At 37.1% G+C, this 27,794-nt stretch overlaps 1 protein-coding gene across 1 annotated transcript in view; it reads left to right on the top strand.

Moving 5' to 3' along the window:
* Positions 1-25,511, top strand: part of PLCZ1 (phospholipase C zeta 1) — a gene marked incomplete at both ends in the record, with an annotated part of 49,775 nt that extends 24,264 nt beyond the window's left edge. Inside the window, 6 exons of the mRNA XM_082480661.1 lie at positions 1,718-1,874; positions 3,507-3,623; positions 16,215-16,387; positions 19,451-19,583; positions 21,334-21,483; positions 25,429-25,511. Coding sequence (XP_082336787.1) covers positions 1,718-1,874; positions 3,507-3,623; positions 16,215-16,387; positions 19,451-19,583; positions 21,334-21,483; positions 25,429-25,511 — 813 coding nt within the window. The remainder of the gene's footprint in view (positions 1-1,717; positions 1,875-3,506; positions 3,624-16,214; positions 16,388-19,450; positions 19,584-21,333; positions 21,484-25,428) is intronic.
* Between the last annotated feature and the right edge of the window lie 2,283 nt (positions 25,512-27,794).

The raw sequence follows: 27,794 nt of genomic DNA, 5'->3' as shown, positions 1-27,794 counted from the left end.
GCACTTATAATAGAAAAGGTATTTTACATGTATCATGTAGAAACTTAACATTAAATACTATTTCTGAAAGAAAGTGTAAAAATTGGACATAATTTTCTTTTTAATAGTCAAATTAAACTTACTCATTTTTTTAACCAATTAGTGATTCTCTGCCACGGAAATCTGTTGCTCCATCAGCTTCAAACTGCTTTGCTCAAGTTTTTTCAGCAAGCAGAAAGCACCTGGTATCCACTTACTTTTGCACATCATGCTCTGATTATCTGAATGCAGATAGACTGTCAATGCTCCTCAGGGCTCAGTATTTTTCCTGAGAGGCAGTATCTCTTCCTCTGTGTTTTTTTCTCTAAGTAATTTGAAGGTCAAGATCTTTGCTTTTTTTTCTTTCCATCTGATATAAAGAGATAGCAAGGAAAAATTCTGAGGAAGAATGGAGTCCTCTTTGAACAGGGAACGCCAAATTTCCAGATAATAGGGTCACGTATATTTGTGACATCATGTTACAGACCAGAACATATACCAGACACATCTTGATCAACAGCAGCAACAACAGTTGTCTGGTCATGTTTCACAGGCAGAAGAGAAAATGGTTTCTGTGGTCCCACTCTATTGGAGCGGGAGTATTTATTCTGAGGCCCCATTCTATTGCTCTATTGGAGGGAAGAAGAACATTTGAATTCACACCCAAGATACACTAGTGGTGCTGTTGGCTTTGGCTGTGTCACTGCCTTCCACATCCAGAGAGCTATATTATTCCGGAGTTCTGTGCCAGTAGACCCATGTTGCTCCTCATGGGACGTAGCTCCAGAACAATTAATGCACTTGAACTTTGCATACTTTAAGAGCCACGAGCAGGCAATCCCTATTATTTTGTCAGATGAGAATTTGCCTTCAAAAGCTTTAATAAAATGTAAACATTATTAATACCATCAGCTCTTTGCTGGCCACTACTACTGATTATATCACAAGTTCATGCTAAGTAAAATGAAGAAGTCACATAATACCTCAGTTTAAGAGATAAGGCTCTGGTAAAATTTTGGCAGCTTCAATGTACAGCGGCTTTTGCTTTTTCTTGCTTTGTCATGGAGCAAGACTAAACAAAGACTTTGGCCAAAGAACTTTCCATCTTAATTAAGAAGAACAGAGTTTTCCTAACTTCAGAGCAATGCTTGGAGGGATATAATTATGATTGATTTGCTTGGCAGGGTAAAATATTCTGTTATTCTCCATTTTGTAGTTGAGTTTGTGCTATTGATGTCTAGATTCTCCTGCTCTTTTTTTTTTTTTTTTTTTTTTTCCCTCCAAGTACTTCTTACCAGTATACTTTTTCTAATACTTTATCTGTTTAGGAATATAAAGTTGGACATATGTTTTAAGTGAGTAACGTTAAGAGCCATGAAAAATTATGTTATTTTACATATCAGTCTCAGAAGCAGGGAAATGATAAAGCTGTTCAACAGAACACTGCACTAGGAAGCATTGGAAGCACCTCTCCACTCATCCTACAATTGCTATGATGAACATAGAGACAATAACCCTAAATGTCTCTGACTGGATCAACTCTCACTATCAAAAGTCATACCTTAAGATCAAATATTCATTAATTGTGATACATTTTACCATGCTTGCATCCAAAAGGGTAGTTTCTTCTGAATTGTTAATAATAATGAAATATGTGTTATTGTGATTTTTTTATTCTTCCATTATTTTATATTATTAGATGAAGAAGATAAAAATTGCCATTGCATTGTCAGACCTTGTGATTTATACCAAATCTCAGAAGTTTGTGAGCTTTGAGCATTCCCTAGCTAATCAGAAGTGCTATGAAAATAATTCAATTGGAGAGGTTCAAGCACGAAAATTTGTAAAACATTCAGGTAATTTCTTTTGATTTAATCATAGAAAAGTTACAATGTTGCTATGGTTCACTGTTTAGGCATTGGAAGAGTTAAAATTTTATGAAACACATGTTGTCCAATTTCATTTGGTTGTATTTGTAACATTTAGAGCTATCTTGTCATTTGCACTGCGCTGTTATATTTCAGTTGGTTTTGTGAGGAAAACTGAAACCCAGCTTTGTTTTAACTCCACATAGTTTTATAAGAACAAACATTAACACAGTACACAAAATGTATGAATAGCCTTTGATTTATTGTTTTCTGCGTCATAATTTAGAAGTTACAGTCAATACTTGAAAATCCATGGAAGAGATTTCACCCCTCCCATGTGTGATCTGTAGTACGCACTGAAGTTGGGTGTGCAGTACCCCTGGCTTTGATGATAAATGCAGATAAGAGAATTGATGAATCGAATAAACCCCATAGCAGGCAGTTTGCTCCATTGGACCAGATCTTTCGTACCAGCCAAACTGGATTATTCAAAACTCATTCTGTGTTGGAGAGCCTCCATTTGGTGCAGCCAATACAGTGCAGCCTTTGCTGTTTTAACTCCAGCTGTCTGCCAACAGCCTTAAGGGAGTGTTAAGAAGCGAGATAACTGACCATGGGAATGAAGTCTGCCAGAGGCCCATTCATTCAGGGCCAGCCCAGCTGCCATCCACCATGTTGTGGAGATGATTCAATGATAGGTTAGGTGAATGGTGCTGAAAGGCATCAAAACAAATAGGCTTTTGCCAGCTGTCCATAGTCAAGAGTCCTTTCTGCTCCCTCTAGCAATCTAGTGAACATAGATATAGTTTTATTTAAAAAAAGGGGGGGAATGGGGAGGATGTTAAGGAACAGAGTGGTGATCCTGGAAATGTAAAGCTTTCCATTTAATTACTAAACAGGAAAAGTGTAGCTAGAAGTCATCTGAAGTTTTCCACATCTGTTTAGTTTATGCCTTTGTCAGAGGGAACACTGCTAGGAGGAGGAAAATCAACTCACTTGAATAGTTAACATCTTCTGGAGATTATAAAGGAACCAATTAAGTGTCTTTTAGAAACGCGCTGTTCTCTTGTCTTGAGATTCTTCAGTCATTTTATTTAAACTTCAAAACAGCAATCAAGCTAAGATCATCTTGGGTTGATTTTTTTTTTTTTCCTATTGAACTACAAAAGAATGAGTGGGTGTTTTGATCAATTTCTTGTTTTGTGTCTTTCCAATTTTCCATGAGAATACAGTGGGCTTTAGTATAAAAATCATTTATTTACCTAACAAAGAGGTGATGAAACAGAATGTTTCCGTGAAGGAATGACTCTTGGTTATTGAACCTTTAGCAACAGTCTGCACTATAAACAGAAATACTATTACATTTTAAGGTTTTAAAATAGGATTTCAGCCATATCACAGAGTAGCCCATATACTAAAGTTAACATGCATAGAAATGTCCTAAAATATAAATACATTGAAATTATAATAAATAAATTGACATGATATACTGAACATGTAAAAAAAAAAAAAAGAAAATAAATTGTTGGATCTGATTATTCTATTTTATTATTATTTATTCAAATAGGTTCTCTATTAATAAAATTTTTCTTACCAAGGTTTTATCATCTTGTTTTTCAGCTAAAGAGTTTGTTTCACATACTTCAAGATTCATTACAAGAATCTACCCTAAAGGAACAAGAGCAACCTCTTCAAATTATAATCCTCAAGAGTTCTGGAATGTGGGGTGTCAAATGGGTATGTACGTTTGCAGACAGTGTTGCATCCCAGGCTTTGCAGAGACTGCAGATACAAGCCACATATTTTCCCTCAGTGGCAGTACTTTCATTTTGTATTATCTAACCTTCTCCTTCAGTCTATATATCCTAGTAATTTTACACCCTGGAATGCAGGAATTTTGATATAGAACAACTAAGGCAAATATTATTTTCATCTATTCACTTTTGTAATTAGCTACAATTAGGCCGTAACTAATTATAAATATCACTTTCTGTTAAATAGTTATATCTTATCTCAAATATCCCAATTTATTATAGTTCATTAATTCCTTTAAACTACCTTTTTTTCCCCCTATTTGATAATAAGAAAACCAGTAGTAAGAACAATACAAAATTTTTAAGTTTTGGACCTTATTTTGTATTGCTCCTAGACCTAAGATTAAACAAAGCATGATTTTATCTTATGAAATAGTGTTGCAAAAGCACGTATATAAACAACTTTCAACAACTAAACCAGAAATTTCTTGGGTTTATTCATATATTATCTCCTTTTTTATTAATAAATCTATGATATTTATCCATGGGTGTCTGTAAGGAGAGTTTAAATGGCAATTTATATTTTACTGCCTGCCTGTTTGGGCTGAAATTATTAAATTAACTATGTTACTTTAGGTTTTGAGGTAAAAACAAGCATGCTATGCATTAAGCGTTGTACTGCCAAAAAAAGAAATTGCAATATACCTTTCAAAAAAATGAAAATAAATTACTTTCTTTTGCATGCTGTATTAATCAAATTCCGTAACCTCCATGTTTATCTGTCAGCTGTGGCTAAGGTATAAATAGAGAACATTTATAAGAGAAATGGGGATGGTAGCTGCTGCTGCTTCTTTTTTTTTTTTTTTTTTTTTTTTTTCCTTCTTTCCCTTTTTTATTATTTCTCTTTAAAAAAAAAAGTTTTTTCAGCTGAGGTCTAACACTCTTAATAGGTACTTTGTAGTTACCACAGGATTAGAAGATTAGAAGCAGCTGACTGTTTAGCTAAAGGTGTGAACTATTGGAATGCAATTGCATTTGCTTTTTCCTAAGTTTGCCCTATAGTGTTTAACTAGAAGAGGTGATGGAAAGATATATACATGTGATTTAGGAAAGTTTACACAGCAGTGAAAGCCTCATCTGAAGGATCTGTGGATTTTCAATGGTTTTGTGTGACTGGAGTGGCACAGATGCAGGAGATGTGGGCACAACAATTAATATTGGGGCCAAGAATTCCCAGATTATTGTATGCTACTGCAAAGAAGCACTCAAATGCTCCTGGTGAGCAGAATACCCAGATACAGCTGGGAGCTGCTGGGAGTCTCCAGTGGCTGTATAGATAGAAGGTAAGTTTAGCATCTTAATTTCCAGTATAAAGCATATTTGTTCCTGAGCAATGAAATAACAGTAACTCCTGTTTCTCTTCATTTCAAGTTAGTTTTTGATTTGAAATTGTTAAAAATAAGCCTGACTTTTCTACTCAGCAGGCTTTGACAGACCTCACACCTGTAACCACTTTCTCCTTTTTAATGGCTTTAGAGGCAATCTTGCCTTCATCTCTTCTTTTCTTCAGTTTAAAAGATTCTTGGTTATAGTATACCTGTTACATCAGTCTGCTATACCTTCTTCAGCCTTAGGTAAAGTAGAGAACAATATTTTTTGCATCCATATACATATTCTATTTTATTCTGATTCTATACCAAGGCTACCTGAGGGAGACTGTGGGGTAAGCAGGGCAGTTTGCTGTAGGCAAATGTATGGTATGTTAAATGTACGGTCTCACGTTGTTGTTTTACAATACTCACTCATTCAGAGACGGGCACAGATTTCACTTTGCTTGTAGGGCCCTGTAGCTTATGTGCATCCTTGCTCCAGGATTCCTTTTCACTTGTTTCCTTTCTCAGCTCCTAAAATACCTTCTGTTTCACGTTACCTTCTCAGAACTGTTTTTAACAGTGTGCAATCAATCAAACAGTTGTCCAATCAATCATGCACATGAATATTATTTATTATTTAACCTCCTAGTGTATCCTCAGACACTCTCCTACAGTTACAGAACTGAGAAGGAGCATCATGCCTCAGCTTTCACTGAGAGATTGCTGTTCCCACATCTGTGGCCCTGACCACAAGTGGTAGAAGACATCCCCAAGCCTAAATTTCTTACCATTTGCTGTCCCCACCCTGAGCTACACCATACTGTCAGTGCCACACTGTTGAGGTAATGTGGGAAACAATGAAAAAGGAGATTGTGTGAATTTGGCCGCTCAGTGCTGGCTGCTCAGTGAAAGAAATGAAATGTGTTCAGACCCCCTCATAACTCTCTCATTGTTACAAATTCTGCTTCTCATCTTGAGTGGTGTACTGAGGTAGAGTTTTACAACTACAGTAGGAGTAAAAAAGTTACTAGTTAGTATAAATTTTGTTTGTGTCTGTGTCATTATAAATGCTTATTTATAGTACAGCTTTGGACTTGGGCTAGGCTATTGCTGGAATTATCTTGCTAGTACCATACCCTTCGGAAACAATTTGATTATATTCTGTCCTTGTGGTTGATCCTCACTTGATGTCATGCTATTGCTGGATTATTTACCTGGGGTGGTGCACTGTTTGTATACTATCTACATTGCTTTTAAAAACTAGTAAGTTTGTTTCGTGTTTAGAGGAAGCTCTGGCCAGAGGTCCTAATTTAAAATTGAATTCATCTCTCAGGCTTATCATACTGCAGTTTACTACTTTTCTTTCTAGCCTGTAAATCTCCACGCTGATCTCTGCAAAGAATACCCACTTGTTAGATCTCAAACAGGACTGAAATCTTTCAAAATGACTACATTGCTTGTTGACTCAGTGTAGATTTTAATGAAAAGTCATTCTAAACACTAGTATACAAAACATATGATTTTTGCTGTACAGGGCCTTTGGGCCCCTTCCTGGAAGAATTAAAAATATGCAGGAAGTGGTTAGATCTGCCCTCTTGGTCACATCATTTGCATCTTCATTTAAGGAAATATTTTTCTCATGGGAATAGGCTGATTATAAGCTATTCTCTACATATATTTTTTCCAAGCCATGTCTGTCAGATCTGTTCTTGATTCCCTGATCTGTTTTAGATAACTCTTTGGCAGAAATATGACTGCGCTTCACAAAGCGACTTCCAAAGCTCTACTCAGTGAATCTTCTGCTGATGTCCTTCCACTGATTTAACGTAGATATTTTAATTTTTGTGTCAGTCCTGTGTCCATAAAGCCCATGTACCTTCCCTGTCTCCCTACTGTTGCACTTTGCATCCCATGCACAGAAGTAGTCCCTCTAGATCGCTTATACTGTTTTCCTAAGACTGTTCATGGGACTCTCAGACTTCTCCTATGTCACCTAATCCCCTTCCTCAGATCCTCTAGTCCTCCCCACACCTGTGATCTTACCCTTCTCACTTCACTTCCTCTAATGTCCATAATTGTTCTGACTGCGCAAAGAAAGTATATTAGGTTTTTTTCAAACCTACGTGCAATACTGCCTGCCAGGCCGCTGCATCATGTAAATGCTGAGAGCTGAGTTATTCTTTCACTTCCCTTAGTGATAGGCCCAAAACAGTGTTTTCTTCTGTACCTTGCCAGCAATTTTCTCTAAATTGGTTGGAACATATTAACTCAGAGCAACCTGGCACTCTGCTAAAGCAGGATGAAATGGTCCAACAGGCTTAAGATTTGTTGGGGTTGAGGACAAGAATTATGTAATTGTGTAAACCTAATTTCCAGAGGAAGGCAAGTTAAAAACCACAGTAAAAAATACAGTTTCCACAAAATCATTTTTGGATATCACTATGCACTCATTGTCCCTTCTCTGAAAATTGAGACTCGTAAGAACAGGATAGGTTTTGTGAACAAAGAGGTCTTATGGAGGAAAAATACCTACAATAACTTTTTATAGTCTGGGAAAATTAGTATGCCTCCTGCATACAACTGCAGGGTAGCACTGGAAAGAACTGGTTTGGTATATCCATATTTCCTTTTTATTTAGTAAATAAAATGGGAAGTAAAGATTTATGCAGACGAAGAAAATTCAGGACAGTTATTTAAATAAGCAGATATCAATTGTATTATATTGGTTGAGGAAAACAGAGAAAACCAAAACAAACCCAAAAGAAAACCTCAGCGAAAATAAAAATAAAGATAACTTAATATCCTTTCGAATATGTCCTTTGTGTGCAATAGAAAACATTGTCCATGTATCAAAACAATTTACAGGAATGACCAAAACATGTCATAAGTTATGTGAGAAAGTCATGCTATGGCAGGTACAGAATTTTGTTTTAGAAGAGGCTATATAGTGCATATGTTTTCTGGAGCACTCATAAAAATTTATATGCTACTGTGAAGGTCCCGCTACTTGTATGATGGATTTTTTCTTATCATAAGTTTTGTTTTAGCCCGTGAGATTGAAATGCATCTTGGCAATTTTGTCACACCTGTTTTGCAGCTAAATCTTTTGTGCAACATTATGACAAAAAATAATGCATAAAAAATGAGTAATAAAGAGTTCTCTAATGACTTCTGATTTTAACCTCTGAAGAGGAAAAGAAACCCACTCATTTAGATCTTGGTATGCCTTACCTGTGCAACTTTAAATGACTGTCAGTCTGACCTTACTTGCGCTCTAAGTGAGGGAAAGCTTAAAGAAGAGGCAGATTTTGGAAAGCCTCATAAAGAAAATAGAGGGCACAAGATCACTAATTTACTTTGGAATTTTCGGTTGTTGTGTTTTCTGTATTCTCACTGGACAAATGACAGAACTAGAGACAACAGGATGGATTGTTTTTTTCCAAATAAACAGATTATGTTTGAACATGAGAAGTTTAGACATTCTCATAATCTTCCTAAACACTATACATTTTAGAATATGTGATGGAGTGTCAAATTTAGTAAGGGAATCTATTAAATAATGAAATTGAATTTAAAGAAAAACACAGGCTCTTCTATTAAAAGTTGGTGGAATGCTACTTTTTCTTATAGATTTAATTAGTTTTTCAGCATGATAATTTTATACTCTTGGATATTATTTTTACTGGATTTCTTTTTGTAACAGAGCAAAAGTATAAAGCAAGCATTTTCTATAAGATTTTTTTTCAACAGCTAATGCGACATCTGAAACAAGCTGAGACTATTCATTATATTATAGCTTTGAATTGTTGCTTGGATTTCTGGTGAAATTTGTGACATGCTTTAATGTTTTTATTTTTATGTCTGGTTAGGTTATTAGAATACCTCAAAGCTCTTTGCAGTATGTATTACTGCAGTAACGTACTAAGTGAACACTCTTAATCTAGGATTGTGATCCTTAAAACCTTGCAGATGACTTAAATCTAAACATTGCCTATCACATGAAAAAGACAGATACATCACAGCATTTCATCGTTGTTCATTCTGCATCTAAAAGCCTAATAGTTAGTCTCCAGCCACTAAACAGAGGTTTAGCTATCTCTCCAAATTGGTCTCCAGATTTTGTCCCAAACTAAAACACCTTTTCTGCTCAAAGGCCGGGGATGAGTCTGACATGTCATACACCTCATGGCAAAAACGTGCCCAGGCTGTTCTGTACAGCTATCCTTCTGGAGCTTATTCTTTGTTCGGGCTTGCTGTGGCCTTATCCCACAACTGACTCATGGAGAATATGCTATGAGAAAGACATGAAAGATTTCCTGCTAGCTCCCAAGCCAAGCAATGCCCTGGAAGAATGAAATGAGAAGGCACAGAAAAGCATCGCTTGGTTGCCTACTCCCTCTCAAATGAGATTTTGAGGACAGTCATCATAGATCAGTTCCTGGCTTGCCAAAAGATGGGGGGAGGTGTCAATACCTATATTATTAATTTCTTCCTAATATGATTTTAACAGTCCAAAAATTCATGTTTTGGAAGTGAAAACTAGATCTTGCACAACTGACATAAATCTTACTAAATACTGTTGAATAGTGTGTTGTGGAAAGAGAATACTAAGATGCCAAAGAAAGTGTGTTTATTATTAAAAAAGTCATATAGTTAGAAAAAAAATCCACACCACATGGCCATCATGATTTATGGAACCCCAAAAATGTTTCACCTCTTACTGTTTGCTCTCAGAAGTCCCCAGCCCAATGGGACAGCTATTAGAATTCCAGACTCCAGGGTTATAATTAATCTCATACTTAAAGTATGGATCTATTTTTGGTTACGTTGTCCCTTAAGCTTCATTGATCAGCCCCTCACTAGCTGGAGTGGGGCAGCTAACTCATGTCTAGACACCTACAAGCTAGGTGGGACAATATCACCCTGACATATTAAGCTACCTAAATACACTCAACTTTCCTTCGGAATAGCCCCAAGGGCTGGAAGGTGTTTTGAGTAAAGGTTTCATATTTCTCTTGCAGGAAGCTCTCTAATTGCCAGGTTTATGACAAAGCACTTGGGTTACTTTGGAGCCTGCTTCTTTTTAGGGAGGTTTTTTTTTTCTTGGTGTGTGTAATAGATACTGGAACTTCACTTAAAAGCGAAGAAACACAGAAATTTCATTTCATCAGCATTTTGTTGACAGTAATAATGAAATATAATTTTCCCAGCTATCGTCACTAAATCCACAACTGCAGACAACTAATAGAATGTTAAATAATTTATCTGAAATCTAGTTAATTTAAAAGAATGACAAGGACACAATTATCTCTGAACTCCTTGCTGACCTGATTCTAAACCCTGTGCTAGAGACCCAGACTAAAACAGGAAAGGGAAGTTGATAATATATACTGTTCTGCCAAGAAGCACAAGGCAAACAGATTCTAAACATTACTTTGGAAAAGTATGTTTCAGGTGTGAAATAAGTGAAAAGATCCTCAGACTTACACGGAAGTGTAACTTTCAGACTGACACATTAATTAAATAGCAAAAATCAATTTAGATTTTAGATTTGATAGTTTATCAGAAATGCTTTAGGTACTTTTCCCATGAGAGCCTCACAAGAGAGGATCCCTAATTGAAACCAGTTGCAGATATACTTGGACAACGGATTACTTTTAATCACCTGACATCTTTTTTCCAGTACAGCTACTTGTAATTGAGTAGGAACAATGTCAGCAACCATGAACGCTAGAAGCGCTGAATTCTTAACATTTCTAATGAGAGTGTCTTGAAAGCAACAGTATTGAATTTACCCCAAAACAATGACGGACTGACTGCACATGCCGAGCATGATGTGTCAGGCAGTTATGCGTGTTACGCAGCTCTCAGAAGAGTAGTCCTTCTTAGTAGAGCAGTGTACCTCATGTTGTGAGTCATTCATAAATTAAGTTTCTGTAGAATAAGAACATCCATTTCAAAATGCGTCAGTGATAAGCAAAGCCAGAAATTACAAATAAGCTTAATAAAATTTGGAGTCTGAATAGCTAAAGCCCCATTTTATTCTGCAAGGAGAGGAAAAAAATACATACAGATTGACCAAATTTTTTGGTCAGAAAGAGATGAGAGACTGTGTATGCCAAAATTTGTACTAACCAGTTAAGTCTGCTGTGCGTTGTAAGGGAACCAATCATTTCTTTTTTTTTTTTTTTTTTCTGGTAGATGTAAGTCCTTGCTCATAAAGTTTGGGTAGGATCTCACCTATTCACTGGCTTAGCAAGAGGGATAAATCTGTGTAGAGATTTTAAAAACTCATGAAACCCGAGGCAAAGGGGATGCTGAGGACACTTAGACTGACTTTGGACAGTATGTCCACAAGCCTGAATTTACAAGCACCCGGAGATGGCAGTGGGGATGAGAGTGACATGTCAAGACAAGACCAGAATAGCAAGTAATGCTCAGGCTCAGAGCAATCTGAGGAGGCTGCTGTAATTTGGCAGAGTCTTAATTATGTTGGAAGTCTTTCTAATTTCTCAGATAGATTCAGATGAAAAAGGTGTTTTAAAACCATTGTGCTCCATTTTCCCAAGTTACATGTTCTGACTACTTGGTGATAGAACACGTTATCTTCCTTACATCTGCTGTTAGTGAGAAGGGTTTACAGGGTACTATAGTATGCATTGCATTTCCCTCATGCGAACTCCACCAGACTGCATATTAGATTCAATAATATTTTCAATATACTGAATGGGAAATATTATTTGTACTTGAGGATATTGTGATAGTTAATATTTTCACAGGGCTTAGAAATTAGTGTTATATTTATCATTCAGATGATGAAGGTATTATCATATTTTAGTTTGATAGAATTTGTTTACTACTGATAAGAGAACCTCCTGCTGTGTATGCTGCCTCTGTTAAATGAATGCTTGCTTCTGATATATGTAACAGGTGGCAATTTGTCACAGTTTATCCTTCCTTCAGATGTCTTCAATTGATTACAACATAATCTGATGACTGAATATCCCCCCTTTACATCTACATTTTGAGTCAAGTCGTACTCAGTTAGCATGCCCTTTATTCAGTGTATGGATGAATTTTTTTAAAAGCCACCTACATCACTTTGAAAAAAGCAATATGGACTACCCAGTCACTTAAGGACTTCTGAAAATATTTCTGTAAATTTCGGCAGTGATGGATTGGGTGCAGCTGTGACCTGCATGGGAGAAGAAAGGATAGACAGTCAAGGCCTAGCTGGAAGTCCTGATGTGGAATGAGTGCAGTGTCTTCAAATCCAATCACATAGATCATCTCATAACCAAAGACAAAATATGCCAGATCATTAGGATATGGTCCTGGTTTTGTAGTGTTTCCCAGTCTATGTGGAATTCAGTTCAAATTTTGGATATCTAAGGCACAGGAGATGTGTTGCATTCATTGTGAGCCACCCATTTTAAGAACACAGACAATTGGAAAGAGCTGAGAGGATGGCAACAAGACCCATCAAAGGGTTGGAAGTGTGATCTATTCTAGCTCTTTAGACTCAAATGAGTGAAGTAAATCATGAAGATAGGAACACTAGCAGTGAGTGCTTTTTGCATACGATATTTCTGGAGATTGCAATGATATTTTTGGAGATTGCATAAAATTCAGACATTTTGGGATGGATTTTAAACGTCATAAAATACAATTAAGTAACTAATTTTAAGGCAAGTTGGTGAGAAATGTGTTCCTATCCATTTTAAAATCTTCCCTTTTAAATGAAGAAAATATATTAAACATTATGGTTGTAACATAGCTAACAGAACCAGGAAGCAAAGAAAAAAAAAAAAGTGACAATTTAAAAGTCCCAATAGGAATATTAATTGAGAGGTAGCATCACAGACAAAACTAAGTGGTTTTCCTCAACTGTCTTCATATCATAGTCCCTTAGAAATCTAAGAACCCCAGTGCTCACTTTGGTTTTGAAAAGCTTTTTTTTTCAGTCTAAAAATCAATTGTCTTGAATGGTAGTGTTTATAGCAGATGCTGTATTTGAATACTTAGATTGTGGTTAGTTCTGCAATTAGTTGTGGGACTGAATTCAGTCAACTGCTTGTGATACAGCGGTTTGGGATGAAACATACCCTTTGTATTCCTCTGTGCATTATGGATTGTTTCACCTTTTTGGAGATAGGCTATTTCATAACTTGCATGTTCTGTATGAAGTTATTTACATCCAGGGCCAAGAGGGACAGCCATGGCATCTTTGGTACTTTGCAAGAAGACTTGACTATTAAGTACTCTGATCTGAAGGAGATTTGGCCTCATGGTTCCAGAAAGACTTGGTTCCGTTTCAGATGCAGGAAGCACGCTGAGGAATTCCTTTGCTCGGGTTGTCCTCCAAGCCCGTGTTTTGTTCTGCCGTTTTGATTTTGATGCCAATATTAAAAGGGTTTTCATGCTTAACAGAAGGACCGAGGAGAAAGTTTAACTTACACAGTGCTAAACTGCAGGTGCCTGTACTTTTCCATGAAAACAATATATTTGGATTATGTACTGTTCAGATAGTTTCATAGTAAGCGTATTGGGACTTCTCTCCACAAGAAAACAGCAGTTTAAAGCTCTCTTTGTACATGCATTATATTTCTACTGTTTCCTAAAACCACAGTACAAAGCATGTTACTGGCAGTTCTGTTCTTGAATTCAGCAAAAGTAAGATGAAACATTGGGTAGAAATTCAGTCTTCCTTGCAAGAAAGACGTTGCTAAGACCACACTGGTAGACAATGGAAAATAGGTTTGAATTTATGAACATTGCCATTTCTCAGGAAGTGCAAGGGTTATAACTGCATCTGATTAAAAAGAAAAACTGTGCATCAACAGTACACCATGAAGCATTGCCCTAGAAAGCCCCAAGCAGCTATGAACCTTGCAAACAGTTGTAGTAGAGGTATGCATCTCAGCGTATAACAAAAAATTTCACTTTCGCTTACCTTAATCGGGTTACAACTTGCAACACCAGGAAATCAGTAGGTAAATTAAAACGACTTTTCGATATATTTTTAACTTATTCTAAGGTAAAATTAAATTAAGTAAAAATATAGTGTTGATGTTTGAAGATATCAACCCATAATAACATTGCTCTTCACTTCTATTGCAAAAGTAATTTTCCTAATACATTAAAATGTGAAGTATTTTCTTCTGCTTGTTTCTGTTGTTACATCAGATTTTCCTGCTTGGTAGCCTATGAAGCTTGGCAAATTTAGCAACAGTATCATTATGTGCAATCATGTAATTTGTTTCATCGTGTGTAAGCTGCTATTTGAAGCTATGGTTGTTCGATTTGCCTAATTTCAGTTACACTTTTTAAACCACTTATTCTGAAACTACGGCCTAGGAATTACCTATGTGCTGAGAGATCTTGGGTTATCTGTAGATCCTGCCAGGATCTAGGCTTCAAGGGGTCACAGTGTTGCAGCTCTGTAGTGTTCATTGCACTGCTTGAGTCAATGCATTAAGATACAACAAGGGTCATATAGCACCACATTTGGGTCTGTTTCTGGATGATCTGTTGAGTCATAAAATCCAAATTGTGAACCATTGCCAAAACTATACCAAGAGAGTAATTACCCTCTTAAAAACAGGCAGTGGTGTGCAATGGGCAATATGAACATTTTGAAGTGTAATTTCTGTTGTCAAAGGTAAAATAAGCTTAAAGTTCTTTTGCATATTGACACAGAATCTATGCCCACACCTCCATTAGCATTTAGTTCAAAGCAGGAGTGTATGTTGTGTTTTGTTGCTGTTGGTTTTGGTTTTTTGTTTGTTTGGGTTTTTTTTTTTTAGGCAAGGTTTTCCAATTGTTCCTATTTACTGCACATTGGTTTGTGTTGCAGAGCAATCTTAGCTAGCACAGATGGGATTCCTTTCAGATGAAACAGAGGAAGCACTCTGGGAGCACCTGATGTATTCCAGCCATTAATTGGTATTGAGGTTATGGGGCCAGGCTAGAGCTCTTCTGAAGTAACCTCACCAAAAACATACCTAGTGCAAACATTAGGTCCGTAGTACCAGCTGCTTCACTCTACAGATCTGTTCCTATTTGTGTCATTTAATACAGAATTTTTTTAAAGGGTCATCAAAGCAGTGAAGAAACAAATAATTTTTTGCAGTGAAACGGATCCAAATTTCTTGCATTTTCCACATGAGATAAGGATTTCTAAATTCTGCCAAATGTTCACTGAATGCATTTATATTATCTCATAGGAACATGTATTAAGGTCCACATCCTGAATTATTATGAGGAGTCACTTGTACTGCTTAAAGTCTTCATTTTTTTTTTTTCCTGCCAAGCCATCAAGTAAATGACTTTTTATCATTTTCTATTTAACACATGTCATGTTATCACTTCACTGATTTGACTTGTACATTTTCTATTTTGAATGTGACGGGAAGCTCCAATGTACTGGAATAGGGGAAAATTTCATTAAACAGGTCTATTTCAATGTTGGCTTTATCTCATGAATTACAATAGCCTGTTGATGAGAAGTGTGTTATTTTATTATTGCTGCTGCAGCAAACCAAAAATGTTTTGAGCTTCCAAGGAAAGGAAAATCTGTCAGGTGTATACTAACAGTAAACACCAGTACTGGAAGATTAAGCTTGAAGAGAGTTTGCTCACATAAATATAAGAACACTTTAAAAAATGCTTCTGCTTCTATAAGTTATAGGTATTTGCGCTGAATATTCTAACTCTAAACTAAAGCTTCTTTATCTTCTGAGTGACATGGTTTTGTGACAAATTCTGCATCATAACTAACGTTAGTTACAATCCTATATTTTTGCCTTCTGCACCAGAACTTTGTAAGCAGGTTCAGGGTGCAGGGTCATGCCACTGCAGAGAAACTAGTATGTGAATTTAGTCCTCATAGAGGAAAAAGTTCTCTCATTGCATAGTCTTCAAGGTCTAATTTAGAAAGAAAATGGAAAACACACTGCAGTGTAAAAAAGATCTATAGGATAATTCTGAAAATGTGGAGCAGTTTTAAATGGTGTACTTTTTTTGCTCATGAGTCATTTGTTCTTCAATCCTGCTAAGTTTAAGAGAAGTAACAGGATCTTACATAGGAGTTGATATTTTACTATCAATTTCTTTTGGTTTTACAATTATTTTCAGAGAGTTGTTTTGTAAAATGGTATCAACTTTAATTCACTAAAATCAATATTTATTTATTTTCATAGTGGCCTTAAACTTCCAGACACCGGGAGTACAAATGGAATTGCAAAATGGAAAATTCCTAGACAATGGTGGTTGTGGCTATGTTCTGAAACCAGAATTCTTGAGAAATCACAATTCAACATTTACCCCACACAATGTGGGAAGATACAGTAAACCAATGTCTTTGTCAATTAGGGTAAGCTCAGTTAATTGTTGGTTTTGGTTTTTTTTTTTTTTTCCAGAAAATATGAAAACAAATGTTATGTAGTTCAGGCTTATCTGTTATCTATTATTGGTTTCTCATTTTATCCCCATTCTTGGTTGTTGGGAAGTTTAATACTGTTTTTTAATAACATCTTAAAACTCTCATATAGTATCTACTCCTGCTTGGATGTTTTCCCATCTGTAGTTCACTTATGTTTGTTAAAGACATGTAGGTGTTCAGGAGTTATAAGAGTTTGTAAAAATACATGATTTTTCCTGGTGTTGTGTACAGAAAAATAAATATACCTTGCCTTGTGTCACAAGTGCAGCTGACAAAGGCACTTGTTGGTTACAGTTGTGGGGACTGAACTCTGAAAACTCAGAAATAAAATGTGTACTTTTGGTGTTACTTTCTTTAAGTATTAGTAACACCACATGTACTATTATAATGCTAATTGACAAATGGAAACTTTTAAAGACACGATAGGAAGCTTCATACTTTTAAGTTTCATTATCTTCCTATGCATACATAAAAGACTATTTATCATTCTAAAATTATATAAATAAGTGCAAAAAGGGGATGAATCAATAAGCCTTTGAATTATTTCTACTTCTCTCAAATTCAAATCTGATTTATTTCTTAAAAATATTAGAAATACATGCCATTTAAACCTAATGGGTTAGAAAACCCCTTCTTTCGAGGTCAAGTAGATGTTTTATGATTGTTCACTAGTTAGAAAACTACCCTATCCCAATGAAAAAGTGCTATTTCTGATTACACGGTACACTACTTGCATAAATGCAATTTAATTAGCATAAAATTAGTGTATAATTGCTATTTTGTTTCTTTCAGAGAAATAAATAGTGGAGATAAAACACTAGATAATAACAATTATAAAATACTTACATAATGCATGCACCTAATCAAGAACATTTTAGTGTCCTAACAGTGAGCATACCAATTATGAATAGACGTTACTGGATGATTTCAAGCACCCATGCATATACATCAGTTATTTTAGCCCTTATTTGTATAAAGTTGGAGTTAATAAAGATGAGGAAAAATCCCCTATTTCAATGCAGGAAACAGACAAGATCACTGACAATGGAAAGGAATGTCTGAGTCTGGAAGAAGATGGAAAAGAGAAAGGCAGCTTTTTAGACTGAGGACGCAGGTTGAGACAACAGGCTGGGTAGTTGCCCTGGTTTGAGAACAACTGGTTTGCCTAAACCACGACAGTAGCGTGGGATACAAAGAAACAACGCCATCCCACCAGCTGAGTGACTGTAGGGCTCAGAGAGCCTCATTCATAGAGTCAGCAGCAAAAACCAGAAAACGGTGATTGAAGACAAAAAGAGGCAGGGACAGGAGCAGGAGGGAAAGGAAAACCAGTTTCTGCTAAAGAAGAGTTACTAACTTGATGAATGGAGAAATCGTTTAACAGTTAGAAGGCAAAGATATAAAACATCTAGGGGTCAAATCTGTCAGACTGACACTGAATGAAGAGAAGAGAACATAAGTGAACACAAAAATCACACAGGGCCCAATTTTACTGAATTCAATAACCTTTTTAACCTGATGTACCACAATTCCCGTCAAAATGAACCATTTAGCCTTTGAAGAAGAAATATTCAAGGTATTGCATGCGGAAACCTCTGAGCCTACCATGTTATTTACTACTCTCTCTGTATGTCTGCTTCACCTTGGACCTCAAAAAATTATTTGATTTAGGAATTTGGTTAATAGTGTGCTGAAAACAGTTCACTTTTCCCACCCTGTGAGAGAGTTAAACTGGTTGTAGCAATGGGGTAAGAGTGGGAAGCAGGACTTGGCCAATATGGCTGAATTCTAGTCATGATATTCAGGAAATGTGAAAGAAGCTTGCCTGGTTCTAAGCGGGCAGTCCATCAGTGTTTGCATCTTGCAAAACTTTCTAGTGAAGGTAGTATCTATTTTCTAGGAAAAGAGAGGACAGCATCAAGGTTTGCTAAGCCACTACTTTTCAAAGTTTGAGGCTAGAACTCTTTCTGGAGCCAGTTGTTACAGAAAATGTCTAAGCAAGAGGTGGAATTTGTGGGGTTTGATTATTTTGGTGGTTGATAGGGGAATAAGAATCTGTATCATGAGTTTTGATGCTTAGTCCTGAGATCTGGATCATAAAAGTCATATCTTTCACTTAGGCTTGCAGGCTTGTCTATGTCTCGATACGTGCCATACAATGACTTCTGAAAAGCATATTACCGTACAGATGGTTATTCTCTCCTAGGTGTCCTGAAATATAGATAGAAAGCAAAGTTGTGACTTTCATAAATCCTTTCTTAGGCTGGGTGCCAGATTATAGGGCAGTCTAAGGCAAAATTTCCAGGTAGCTAACTAAATTAAGGACAAAACCATCAGGGAGCCCACTAAATGCAGAGTTTTTACGTGTTACTGTGAAAGAGAAAGACTATAAGTGAGACAGTTTGCTACATACCCTATAACACAATGCTGATGTCACTGTGGGTGTTTGTGCTGGTCCACTAGCCACTAATTTCTACAACATTGTTATTTCACATGGTAACCAAATATAATTTTTATAGCTAGTTATTGCATAAATACTTATATCTGAAAATTATTAGTTAAAGCACGATATCAGATTATTTTTTTTTGCCATGAGGGTGGTGAGACACTGGAACAGGTTGCCCAGAGAGGTGGCAGATGCCCCATCCCTGGAAACATTCAAGGTCAGGTTGGATTGGGCTCTGAGCAAACTGATCTAGTTGAAGTTGTCCCTGCTTATTGCAGGGGGGTTGAACTAGATGACCTTTAAATGTCCCTTCCAACTCAAACTGTTACATGGTTCCATGAAATTAGTCAAGAATTAAATTAAATAGGAAGCACCATATCCTTAATGTTATTGTGTTTAATATGTATTTTTATAACAGTTTGTGGCTGGTATATGCTTCTTATAGTAGTTTCTTATGGAACAGTTTTTGCTACTATGGCTACTGTATGGCTACTATGTAAAGTTCATTCCTACAGTTATTTTAGTACATTACAACTTTAATTTTCCAGCTCATCAGTGGTCATCAGCTACCACCCAGTAACCTGTCGAAGACTAACAAAGCTGACCCTTTAGTGCACATAGAAATTTACGGTGTGCCGGAAGATCAAGCGAAAAAGAAATCTAGTGTTGTAAAAAGCAATGGTGAGCATCAGTCTTATTCTCTTGACTGTGAACACAGCACAACAGTATTTTATAAAGAATTACTTACCATTTTTGCATCCCAAGAAGCTCTTAGGTACTTACAGAGACTGCAACTATTTATCTCTAGATTAGGACCTTCTGGCACAAAAAGTTCATGCTGTGTGCCATTTTTGTAGACTAGCAGGCTAAGGAAGCACAAATTCTCTTAGTAGCAGTCTTCTGAAGGAAGACGGAATGTGTTATCTTTACTCCTTGTTGTGGGCTCACCCGGATGGCAGCTCAGCCCCACACAGCCTCTTGCTCACTCTCCCCAGTGGGATGGGGGTGTGAGTCAGAAGGGCAAAAGTGAGAGAACTCTTGGGTTGAGATAAAGACAGTTTAATGGGTAATGCAAAAGCTGCATGAGCAAGCAGAGCAAAATAAAGAATTCTTTCACCACTTCCCGTTGGCAGGCTGGTGTTTAGCCATTTCCAGGAAAGCGGGGCTTCATCATGTTTTAGGGTTACTTGGGATGACAGACACTGTAAGTCTGAAGGTCTTCCCTTCCTCCTCCTTTGCCCCATTTTTTTTTTTTTTTTATGCTGAGCATGATGTTATATGGCTTGGGGTACCCCTTTGGCCAGTTGGGATCAGCTGTCCCAGCTGTGCCTCCTCCCAGCTTCTTGTGCACCCCCGGGCTACTCGCTGGGATGGGGAGGGGGTGATGCATCATGAGAAAGAGAGAAGTCCTTGACGCTGTAAGCACTGCTCTGCAATAGCTAAAACATTGGTGTGTTACCAACTGTTTTAGGCACAAATCCAAAACATAGCAACATACAGCTTGGTATGAAGAAAATTAACCCTATCCCAGCCAAAACCAGTACACCAATTGGTAAATATAAAGATATTTTTTTCTGAACAAAATTCTGTGACTTCATCACTTACCTCATATGAAGTTTCTAGTAGGACTGACTGGTTGCTTAATTGCTTGACAGGTGAAGTGTGTACTCTTTGTAGTTGTCTTTGAGCACTCTCTTACCTTTATCATATAGATCTTCTTGATATGTCAGACTAAAAGTTCCCTGTGATCTCCCTTCTTCTGTGCCTCTGTCTTCTATTTTTTCCTTTTTCCTTTTTGAAGATGGCTGCTGTTTTAAATTGACCCTTGAATTTCTTTTTCTCTCTGTACGAACATTGTTCAAGACAAAACAATTGCTTCTGTTCCACATCCTCTTTTTGTATTTTTTGGTCAAGTGATCACTTTACTGCCTAATTTATTTAGCTCCTGCCTCATTTCCAACACTGTAAATGGATAAACTTAGGCAAAAACATGAAACTGGTATGGCTATAGGAAAATTTAAGTTGAGCAGAGGTTCTTAACTTGGCTTTCGCTGTCCCATTTTGCTGTTATCTAAGAGATGACACCAACATTCTCAGGCTTCAGATTTACAGTATCGCGTAGCTAATACACAAAAAATCCTTAGAAGGGGCTGGCCTGCATACTGTAGGCAAGTCCCGAGCTCTCTATGTTTGCTTAATTTTACGAGCTTCCCTCTGGCAGTTTTAACTCCATAATCTATAAAAAAGGTGTGACCTATACACCACTGCAGTCAGTGGGAGTATCACCATTTATTTAAATGAGCACAGAAATCAAGGGAAGAAGAATGAATCTTTACCAGTTCAGACTAGTGATAGCAAATACAATAATTCAGAAATTAAGTAGAATAAATGAAATAGTATTTTGATACTGTGTATTTTCTCTTTTTATTAGCTTTGAGTCCTAGATGGGATGAAACTTTCTCATTTACTGTTCAAGTTCCAGAACTGGCATTGATACGCTTCTGTGTGGAGGATGAAATATCTCTGGTTGCAAACGAATTCCTTGGTCAATACACTTTACCACTGCTGAGTCTGAGTAAAGGTAACATTTTTATTTGAGCCACCTATAACAGCTCAAAAACACCTACAACATTCCAGGCTTTTATCATTACTGTAGTATTGATTGGGTACAGAATTATGTTTATTTCCTAAATAATTGTATAACCATTGGTAAAAAATTGCACTCTTTGTCTTTTTAAGTCATTGTAGTCTCTGAATGCAAATCCATGGTGTAGAAATCAAAAGAATATTAATGACAGTTAATTATTCCTACTGCAGTATTCCATTCTGGATAGAAACCGATCAGATGGTATTTTAACTCATTACAGTAGGAAACGGGAAGAGAGATTAGCCAAAACTGCTATAGAGGCAAGTTTCATGCACTTTCTATTCAGTTAGGCTGAAACCCCAGTAAAAGCCAAATTAAAACAAAACAAAAAAAACCCCAAACCCTCAGGTAACCTATCTGCAACTTTTCAGAGTGGAGAAAAAAGAATATAAATTAAGCAACATATTTATAGTATTTTTCTTGATAGTGTTTCTTTTGTGGTACCAGTATACCTTCTAGAATCTTGTGTGATTAATTGGCTGCACATAAAGAGCAGACACAGAAGTCAGCAGGACAAGGAGAAAGGCTTATGTAAAATGACTGTTTACTACATTGAATTTCCAAAGCTATTTCTGACAAAACAAACAACCAACTTTTATTAGTGAATGAAGATGTGAAGGCAAAACGTTGGAGCTGGCAATGGGCTCTGTGCCTTTTTTATTAAGCTTAACAGGACATTTAATGGCTTTTTCTTTCCAGGTTCTGAAGTCATAAAGCTGTTTGTGATTCTTAGTTGAGGTTGAGGAGTTACACAAGAACAAAGACATTACTCTTAGAGCACACTTGTTTTTCTCCAACATAAATTTTTACTGTGCTCACCTTTTACTTTCCTTTTATTTATATATTTCAGGATAATGAAAAAAAACCCCAAACCTGCCAACTCATGATGTCTGAGACAAATTTAAATAGCGTACACTAAAGCATACGTATGCTTGTAAAACCATTGATTTGGGGGTTTGGTGGTTTGTTTTTATTTGTATAATTTTTCAGTGTCTCTGTAATGTGCCTGTATGATTAATTTTGGTAACAAATTGGGGATTTGTATTTTGGAAAAGTAAAAGCATGCAGATTGTGCAGGAAAGATTTTGAGTGGAGTAATTCAAAACGCTATGAAATGAGTGTAGGTGTGATAACTATTATAAACAGTGCCAAACAAATTTCCCCAACCCCCACTTAACACAAGGTAAAAAAAAAAAAAAAGTAAGATGCCATCAGATGCCTGGGGGCAGAAATAAAATGCTTATAAGAGATGAACTGATAGATAATTTCAAAATTAATTGCAGTGCTTGACATTGACACCTCTGGATTCCTGGTCTGGAACCATGGCTTTGATTTAGGTACCTAAGCTCCCTAAATAGAGAAATAATGTGTCTTACAGAGGGAGTCAGTATGCTCTAGATTTCTTAGGAAAGAAGTGTCTAAACCATGGTGAAGAGTGAGTTAGGATTTACATTTTACTCTTCACAGCTCTGATTGCTTTAATCTGCACTACAGGACTGTCCCTCCTTCCCTAGGACTCATATCCCTGACGTGTCCCCTGAGGGCAAGTTGCTTCCAAAAGCCAAGCAGTGCTTACATCTTTTTTTCTCTTTGACAGGCAGTGGGACAAAGTTGTGTCATTGCCACCTTTCCCTGCATTTTCTCTCGAAAGGATTCAAATGTATATCATCACTGCTTTCCTTTCCCCAGTAGCAGCAGCCTCCCAACTCAATTCTAGATGACACTGGGGAAGAATGCTTGCTGCCCACCTAGAATCATAGAATCATAGGGTTGGAAGGGACCTCTGGAGATCATCTAGTCCAACCCCCCTGCCAGAGCAGGGACACCTTAGAGCAGGTTGCACAGGAACGCGTCCAGGTGGGTTTTGAATGTCTCCAGAGACGGAGACTCCACCACCTCCCTGGGCAGCCTGGTCCAGTGCTCAGCCACCCTCAAGGTAAAGAAGTTCCTCCTCATGTTTAGGTGGAACTTCCTATACTCAAGTTTGTGCCCGTTACCTCTTGCCCTGTCACTGGGCACCACCAAAAAGAGCCTGGCCCCATCCTCCTAGCACCCACCCTTTAAGTATTTATAAGCATTGATCAGGTCCCCCCTCAACCGTCTTTTTTCCAGACTAAAGAGACCCAATTCCCTCAGTCTTTCTTCATGAGAGGTGTTCCAGTCCCCTAATCATCTTCGTAGCCCTTTGTTGGACCCTCTCCAGCAGTTCCCTGTCCTTCTTGAGCTGGGGAGCCCAGAACTGGACACAGTACTCCAGGTGCGGCCTCACCAAGGCAGAGTAGAGGGGGAGGATGACCTCCCTTGACCTGCTGGCCACACTCTTCTTGATGCACCCCAGGATGCCATTGGCCTTCTTGACCACAAGGGCACATTGCTGGCTCATGGTCATCCTGTTGTCCACCAGGACTCCCAGGTCTCTTTCTACAGAGCTGCTCTCCAGCAGGTCAGCCCCCAACCTGTACTGCTGCATGGGGTTATTCCTCCCTGTGCCACAGTTCTCTGTCCTGGTCTCAGGTATGTAAAAAGTAAATGCTTCAGGGAGGGAAGTCTTTTAGGATTAACGAAGTGATTGCTGGTGTTTTGATGACCTGTAAGGTTATATGGGCTCTTCTGGTAAAGAAACTGAAAATCTGGCATAACACTCTTGTAAATTTGCCAATCCCTGCAGTAAAGGAGGTTGGTCACTCACAACAACTTTGACATGAAAAGGACTATTTAAACTTGCCCATGTACGTATTTCAGTGCTAAAACTTAGAATCACCTGTAGCACTATTTGATTTTTCATGCAATGATTAAGTAGGTATACTCAGAAGGGCTGAAAGTGAGAATAATTCTCTAGCTGGGTAGTTAAAGGCAAGAGGAGGAAAGTCCTGGGTTACAATCCCTGTCCCAGTGAGTCTGCCATGTAGAATACTAATACAGGACAGGAATTCAATTATTACTGCTATTATCACTGGATCAAGAGTAGTTAATTATATTGGATAAATTGGAACAATTTCAATAAAAAAGAAGTTCTGCTTCTCTCAGGATGCTTTGTAGTATATTCTGTAGGTAGGGGCTAGAACACAGTTAGAAATGAGTCTTAGTCGTTGAAGTCTATCTTTTCATAAGAAATAACCCAAGTCTTCCACATACTGCATGCATGCTCTAAAAGTTGATCTCAAATGCTGTTGCCTGGAGTCAGCTTTAATATCTGGTGCCCAGAAGCTGAACCTTAGATGCCAGGTGAACTTGCATGTTGTATAAAAGAATCAAGAAAATCCAAACCCAAATAAATGAGGGTCCCAAAGACTACACACGCATTGAAGGTGAGAACTATAGCTTCTCCAAATGCTTCAACAACCAGATGGACATGTAGTTTCTGAGGCATGCCTTATTTCTGATACTGGGAATCACTCATATGTAAAAGGAGATCCTTAATAGACTTAAGATGTCGTGGTAGAAGATCTTAAACTACACTTTTTTTTCTGCCTCAGCTGGATAGTGCGTTACTGATGCAACACCATTCTTCTCTAAAGCACTATCACTGTTGATTCACAAGTTATAAATGCAGGCAGCTCATAACATCTTTGGATGTTAAAATGTATGCTTTCCCCATGTTTAAATATCACTGGACTAAAAGTCTTCAGTTTGAAAAAACACCACATCTTGAAAGACACTGGAATTTTTCACTTTGTGTCTAAAAATACCAGAATCGAAATACTGTATATATAGAAGAGAACACCAGTAGAAATGGGATTTGGGTTCTGTATCATTTCAGTTTCTTTTGAAGAGTTATTTAGAGAATAATAAATTAAGCCTTATTTGAGTAGTAGAGCATAAAAACATTCCATCATAAACTTTGTGGTTGCTGTTAATAATGTGTCCTTATGTTTACAGGTTACCGTAACGTTCCCCTGTTGTCCAAAGATGGTGACAATCTCAAACCTGCATCACTGTTTGTTCACATCTGGTACTATTAATGACGCTCTGCAGTAACAGTTGTTCTGGAGGATCACACCCTGCTCAATAAAGCAACATCACTAGGCTTGCAACAACCCAGTGGTCTGATTTCCAGAGTGGCACTTTCGCAATGATTTTATTAAGATAATGGGACTTCTTGTGTGAGTAAATGCTATACAGTATCCTGAATAAGTAACGGCTACGGACGTTGGCCCTACCATTATTTAGAACCAATTCATAAAGACTGAACTCTTTTGGACATTTTTAAAATTCAGCTAATAATTGCATTTGCAGCCAATTTCAAAATTATGATTAATTACTGATTGAGAATAATAGTCTAATATTTATGGTCTGAGACTGAAAAATTATGAGCATGTTACATTGACATTTTTGTTCATATCGAACAAGATTTCTTACTATTGTCCCTTTCTATGGGGACAGGAAATATTACACTTACAATGTACCCTTTAAGTTTATAATATCAGCAGTTGCTGATTGGGCTATATCTCTTTAATGTCCACGGTAATCTTGCTACCTGGAAAAACAGTTTTTAAGAAAAAAAGCAGCTCTTAAAATGATAAAAACTCAGATGCTAATATCAGTACCTTTTTTTAGCTTAGTCTTGAACCTCCTGCTGCTAAAGAAAGACAGATAATTCACGGACTGATTTGTAAAGGGCTATATTACTCATAGCAGCAGGGAGCTCAGGATACATCTTACTGTGAACTCAGGAAATAGGAAGCACAATGCTTTGCACGCACTAGAAGAACTTTCGAAAAGGCTAGGGTTGATTGTGTGATTTAAGATCTCTGAGGGCAACTTCTTGCCTGACATAGCTATCTGTGTAGATCTTGCCCATAAGACACAATTTTCCCATCTTCCTTACAAAACTGAAGCATTGTTGAGCTTCCACAGGACTATATCTATCCAGTTAATTGCAGATTTGTTACTCAAACGTGACTTTTTTTTAAAAAATAATAAAAAAAAGGATGTTATATTGATAGGTTTCTTTCTTTATATACCTAATAGTATTGCTCATGTTTGCAGACTGTTCTGATAATATATTTTAATGCTCTTTTTATTTAATGCCATTTTAATGCTATTTTATTTAATGTTGCTCTAAGATGGAAAATCAGGGCATGTGGTAAACAATGATTAGGAAATGTCACAGGAAATAACACTATTAGAAAATTGCATTATAGTTATAATAAGGAAACCAAGACAGTAGACTAAGAAGAATCTAAAATCAATATTGAACTGTAAGGTCAGGTAATTTGATAACACTGTAAGCTGGCCTCAATGTGTTTTCTGTGCTTGAGTGACAAGTCACTTGATTCTTTACCCAGCAGAGCCTATAATCTAAAATGTTAGACTCACTGATCTTTGTAGTGATCAGATCTGTATGTTAGCCAGTATCCCTTTCATGTAGTAAATATTTTATAGCTTTTTTTCAGCTCTGGAGAATACTAATAATATTAATATTCAAGCAGAGTTCCCCCCACCTCCCCTTTCTGAGGAGGAGTTTAATTTCCCCAGGTAATTGGGTGTATCTATTCTCAGCTACAAACTGACCAAGTGACATAGTCAATTGGCTTGATGCTGAGAAAAACTCCAGCTTATTTATTATCCTAAATAACACTCATAGTCCCATTTCAGGAGCTTTATACAACATTAACTTCTGAAGACTGATTTGTGAGTGTCCTTTGGGAGAAGGCAATTATCTTCAGCTCCTGGTATTATTATCCCTCTTTTGACCACTCTTCCAGCTGGTAGGACAAAGATTTTGTCCAATTTGAGATTGTCCAATTAAAATTTTACAGCAGATCATATCACAAATCAACACGTCACCTGCGCCTTAAAAAATGTGTGTTTGGTCCTGGAAAGGTATATATACACGGTCAGCTATGTGTGTGTAAGAGGCTGGCCATAATGGACAGTTCATTATGGCTGCTCACATGCTAAATGTTTAAAGATGTGCTTAAGTGCTTCCTCAATTTAGGTAAAAATGCTTTGAAGAAGAGAGCCCATAATTAGCCTCGGTGAACTCAAAGGAACCACTTATGTTCATTGTTTAATATGTATATACATCTTTTATAGCCCTGAGGTCAATGCATGTGTTGACTTGATTCCCTTATGCAGCATAAGAATGCAATGCAGTAAGACTGGTGAACAAAGATTCCTTATAGCATGATCTTAAATAAATACCACACTGAAAGCTTGCATTCAATATGTTTTATTTATTGGTGAATATTAGCTTCTCCCTCCTCCTTTCTTCTCACAAATGACCAGTTATATCTGGTTCT

This window comes from Vanellus vanellus (genome assembly GCF_965231255.1).
Source record: "Vanellus vanellus genome assembly, chromosome: 1".
Classification (NCBI taxonomy): Eukaryota; Metazoa; Chordata; class Aves; order Charadriiformes; family Charadriidae; genus Vanellus; species Vanellus vanellus.
The sequence above is the reverse complement of the archived record's forward strand: the minus strand, read 5'-3'. Positions and strand labels throughout refer to the sequence as shown.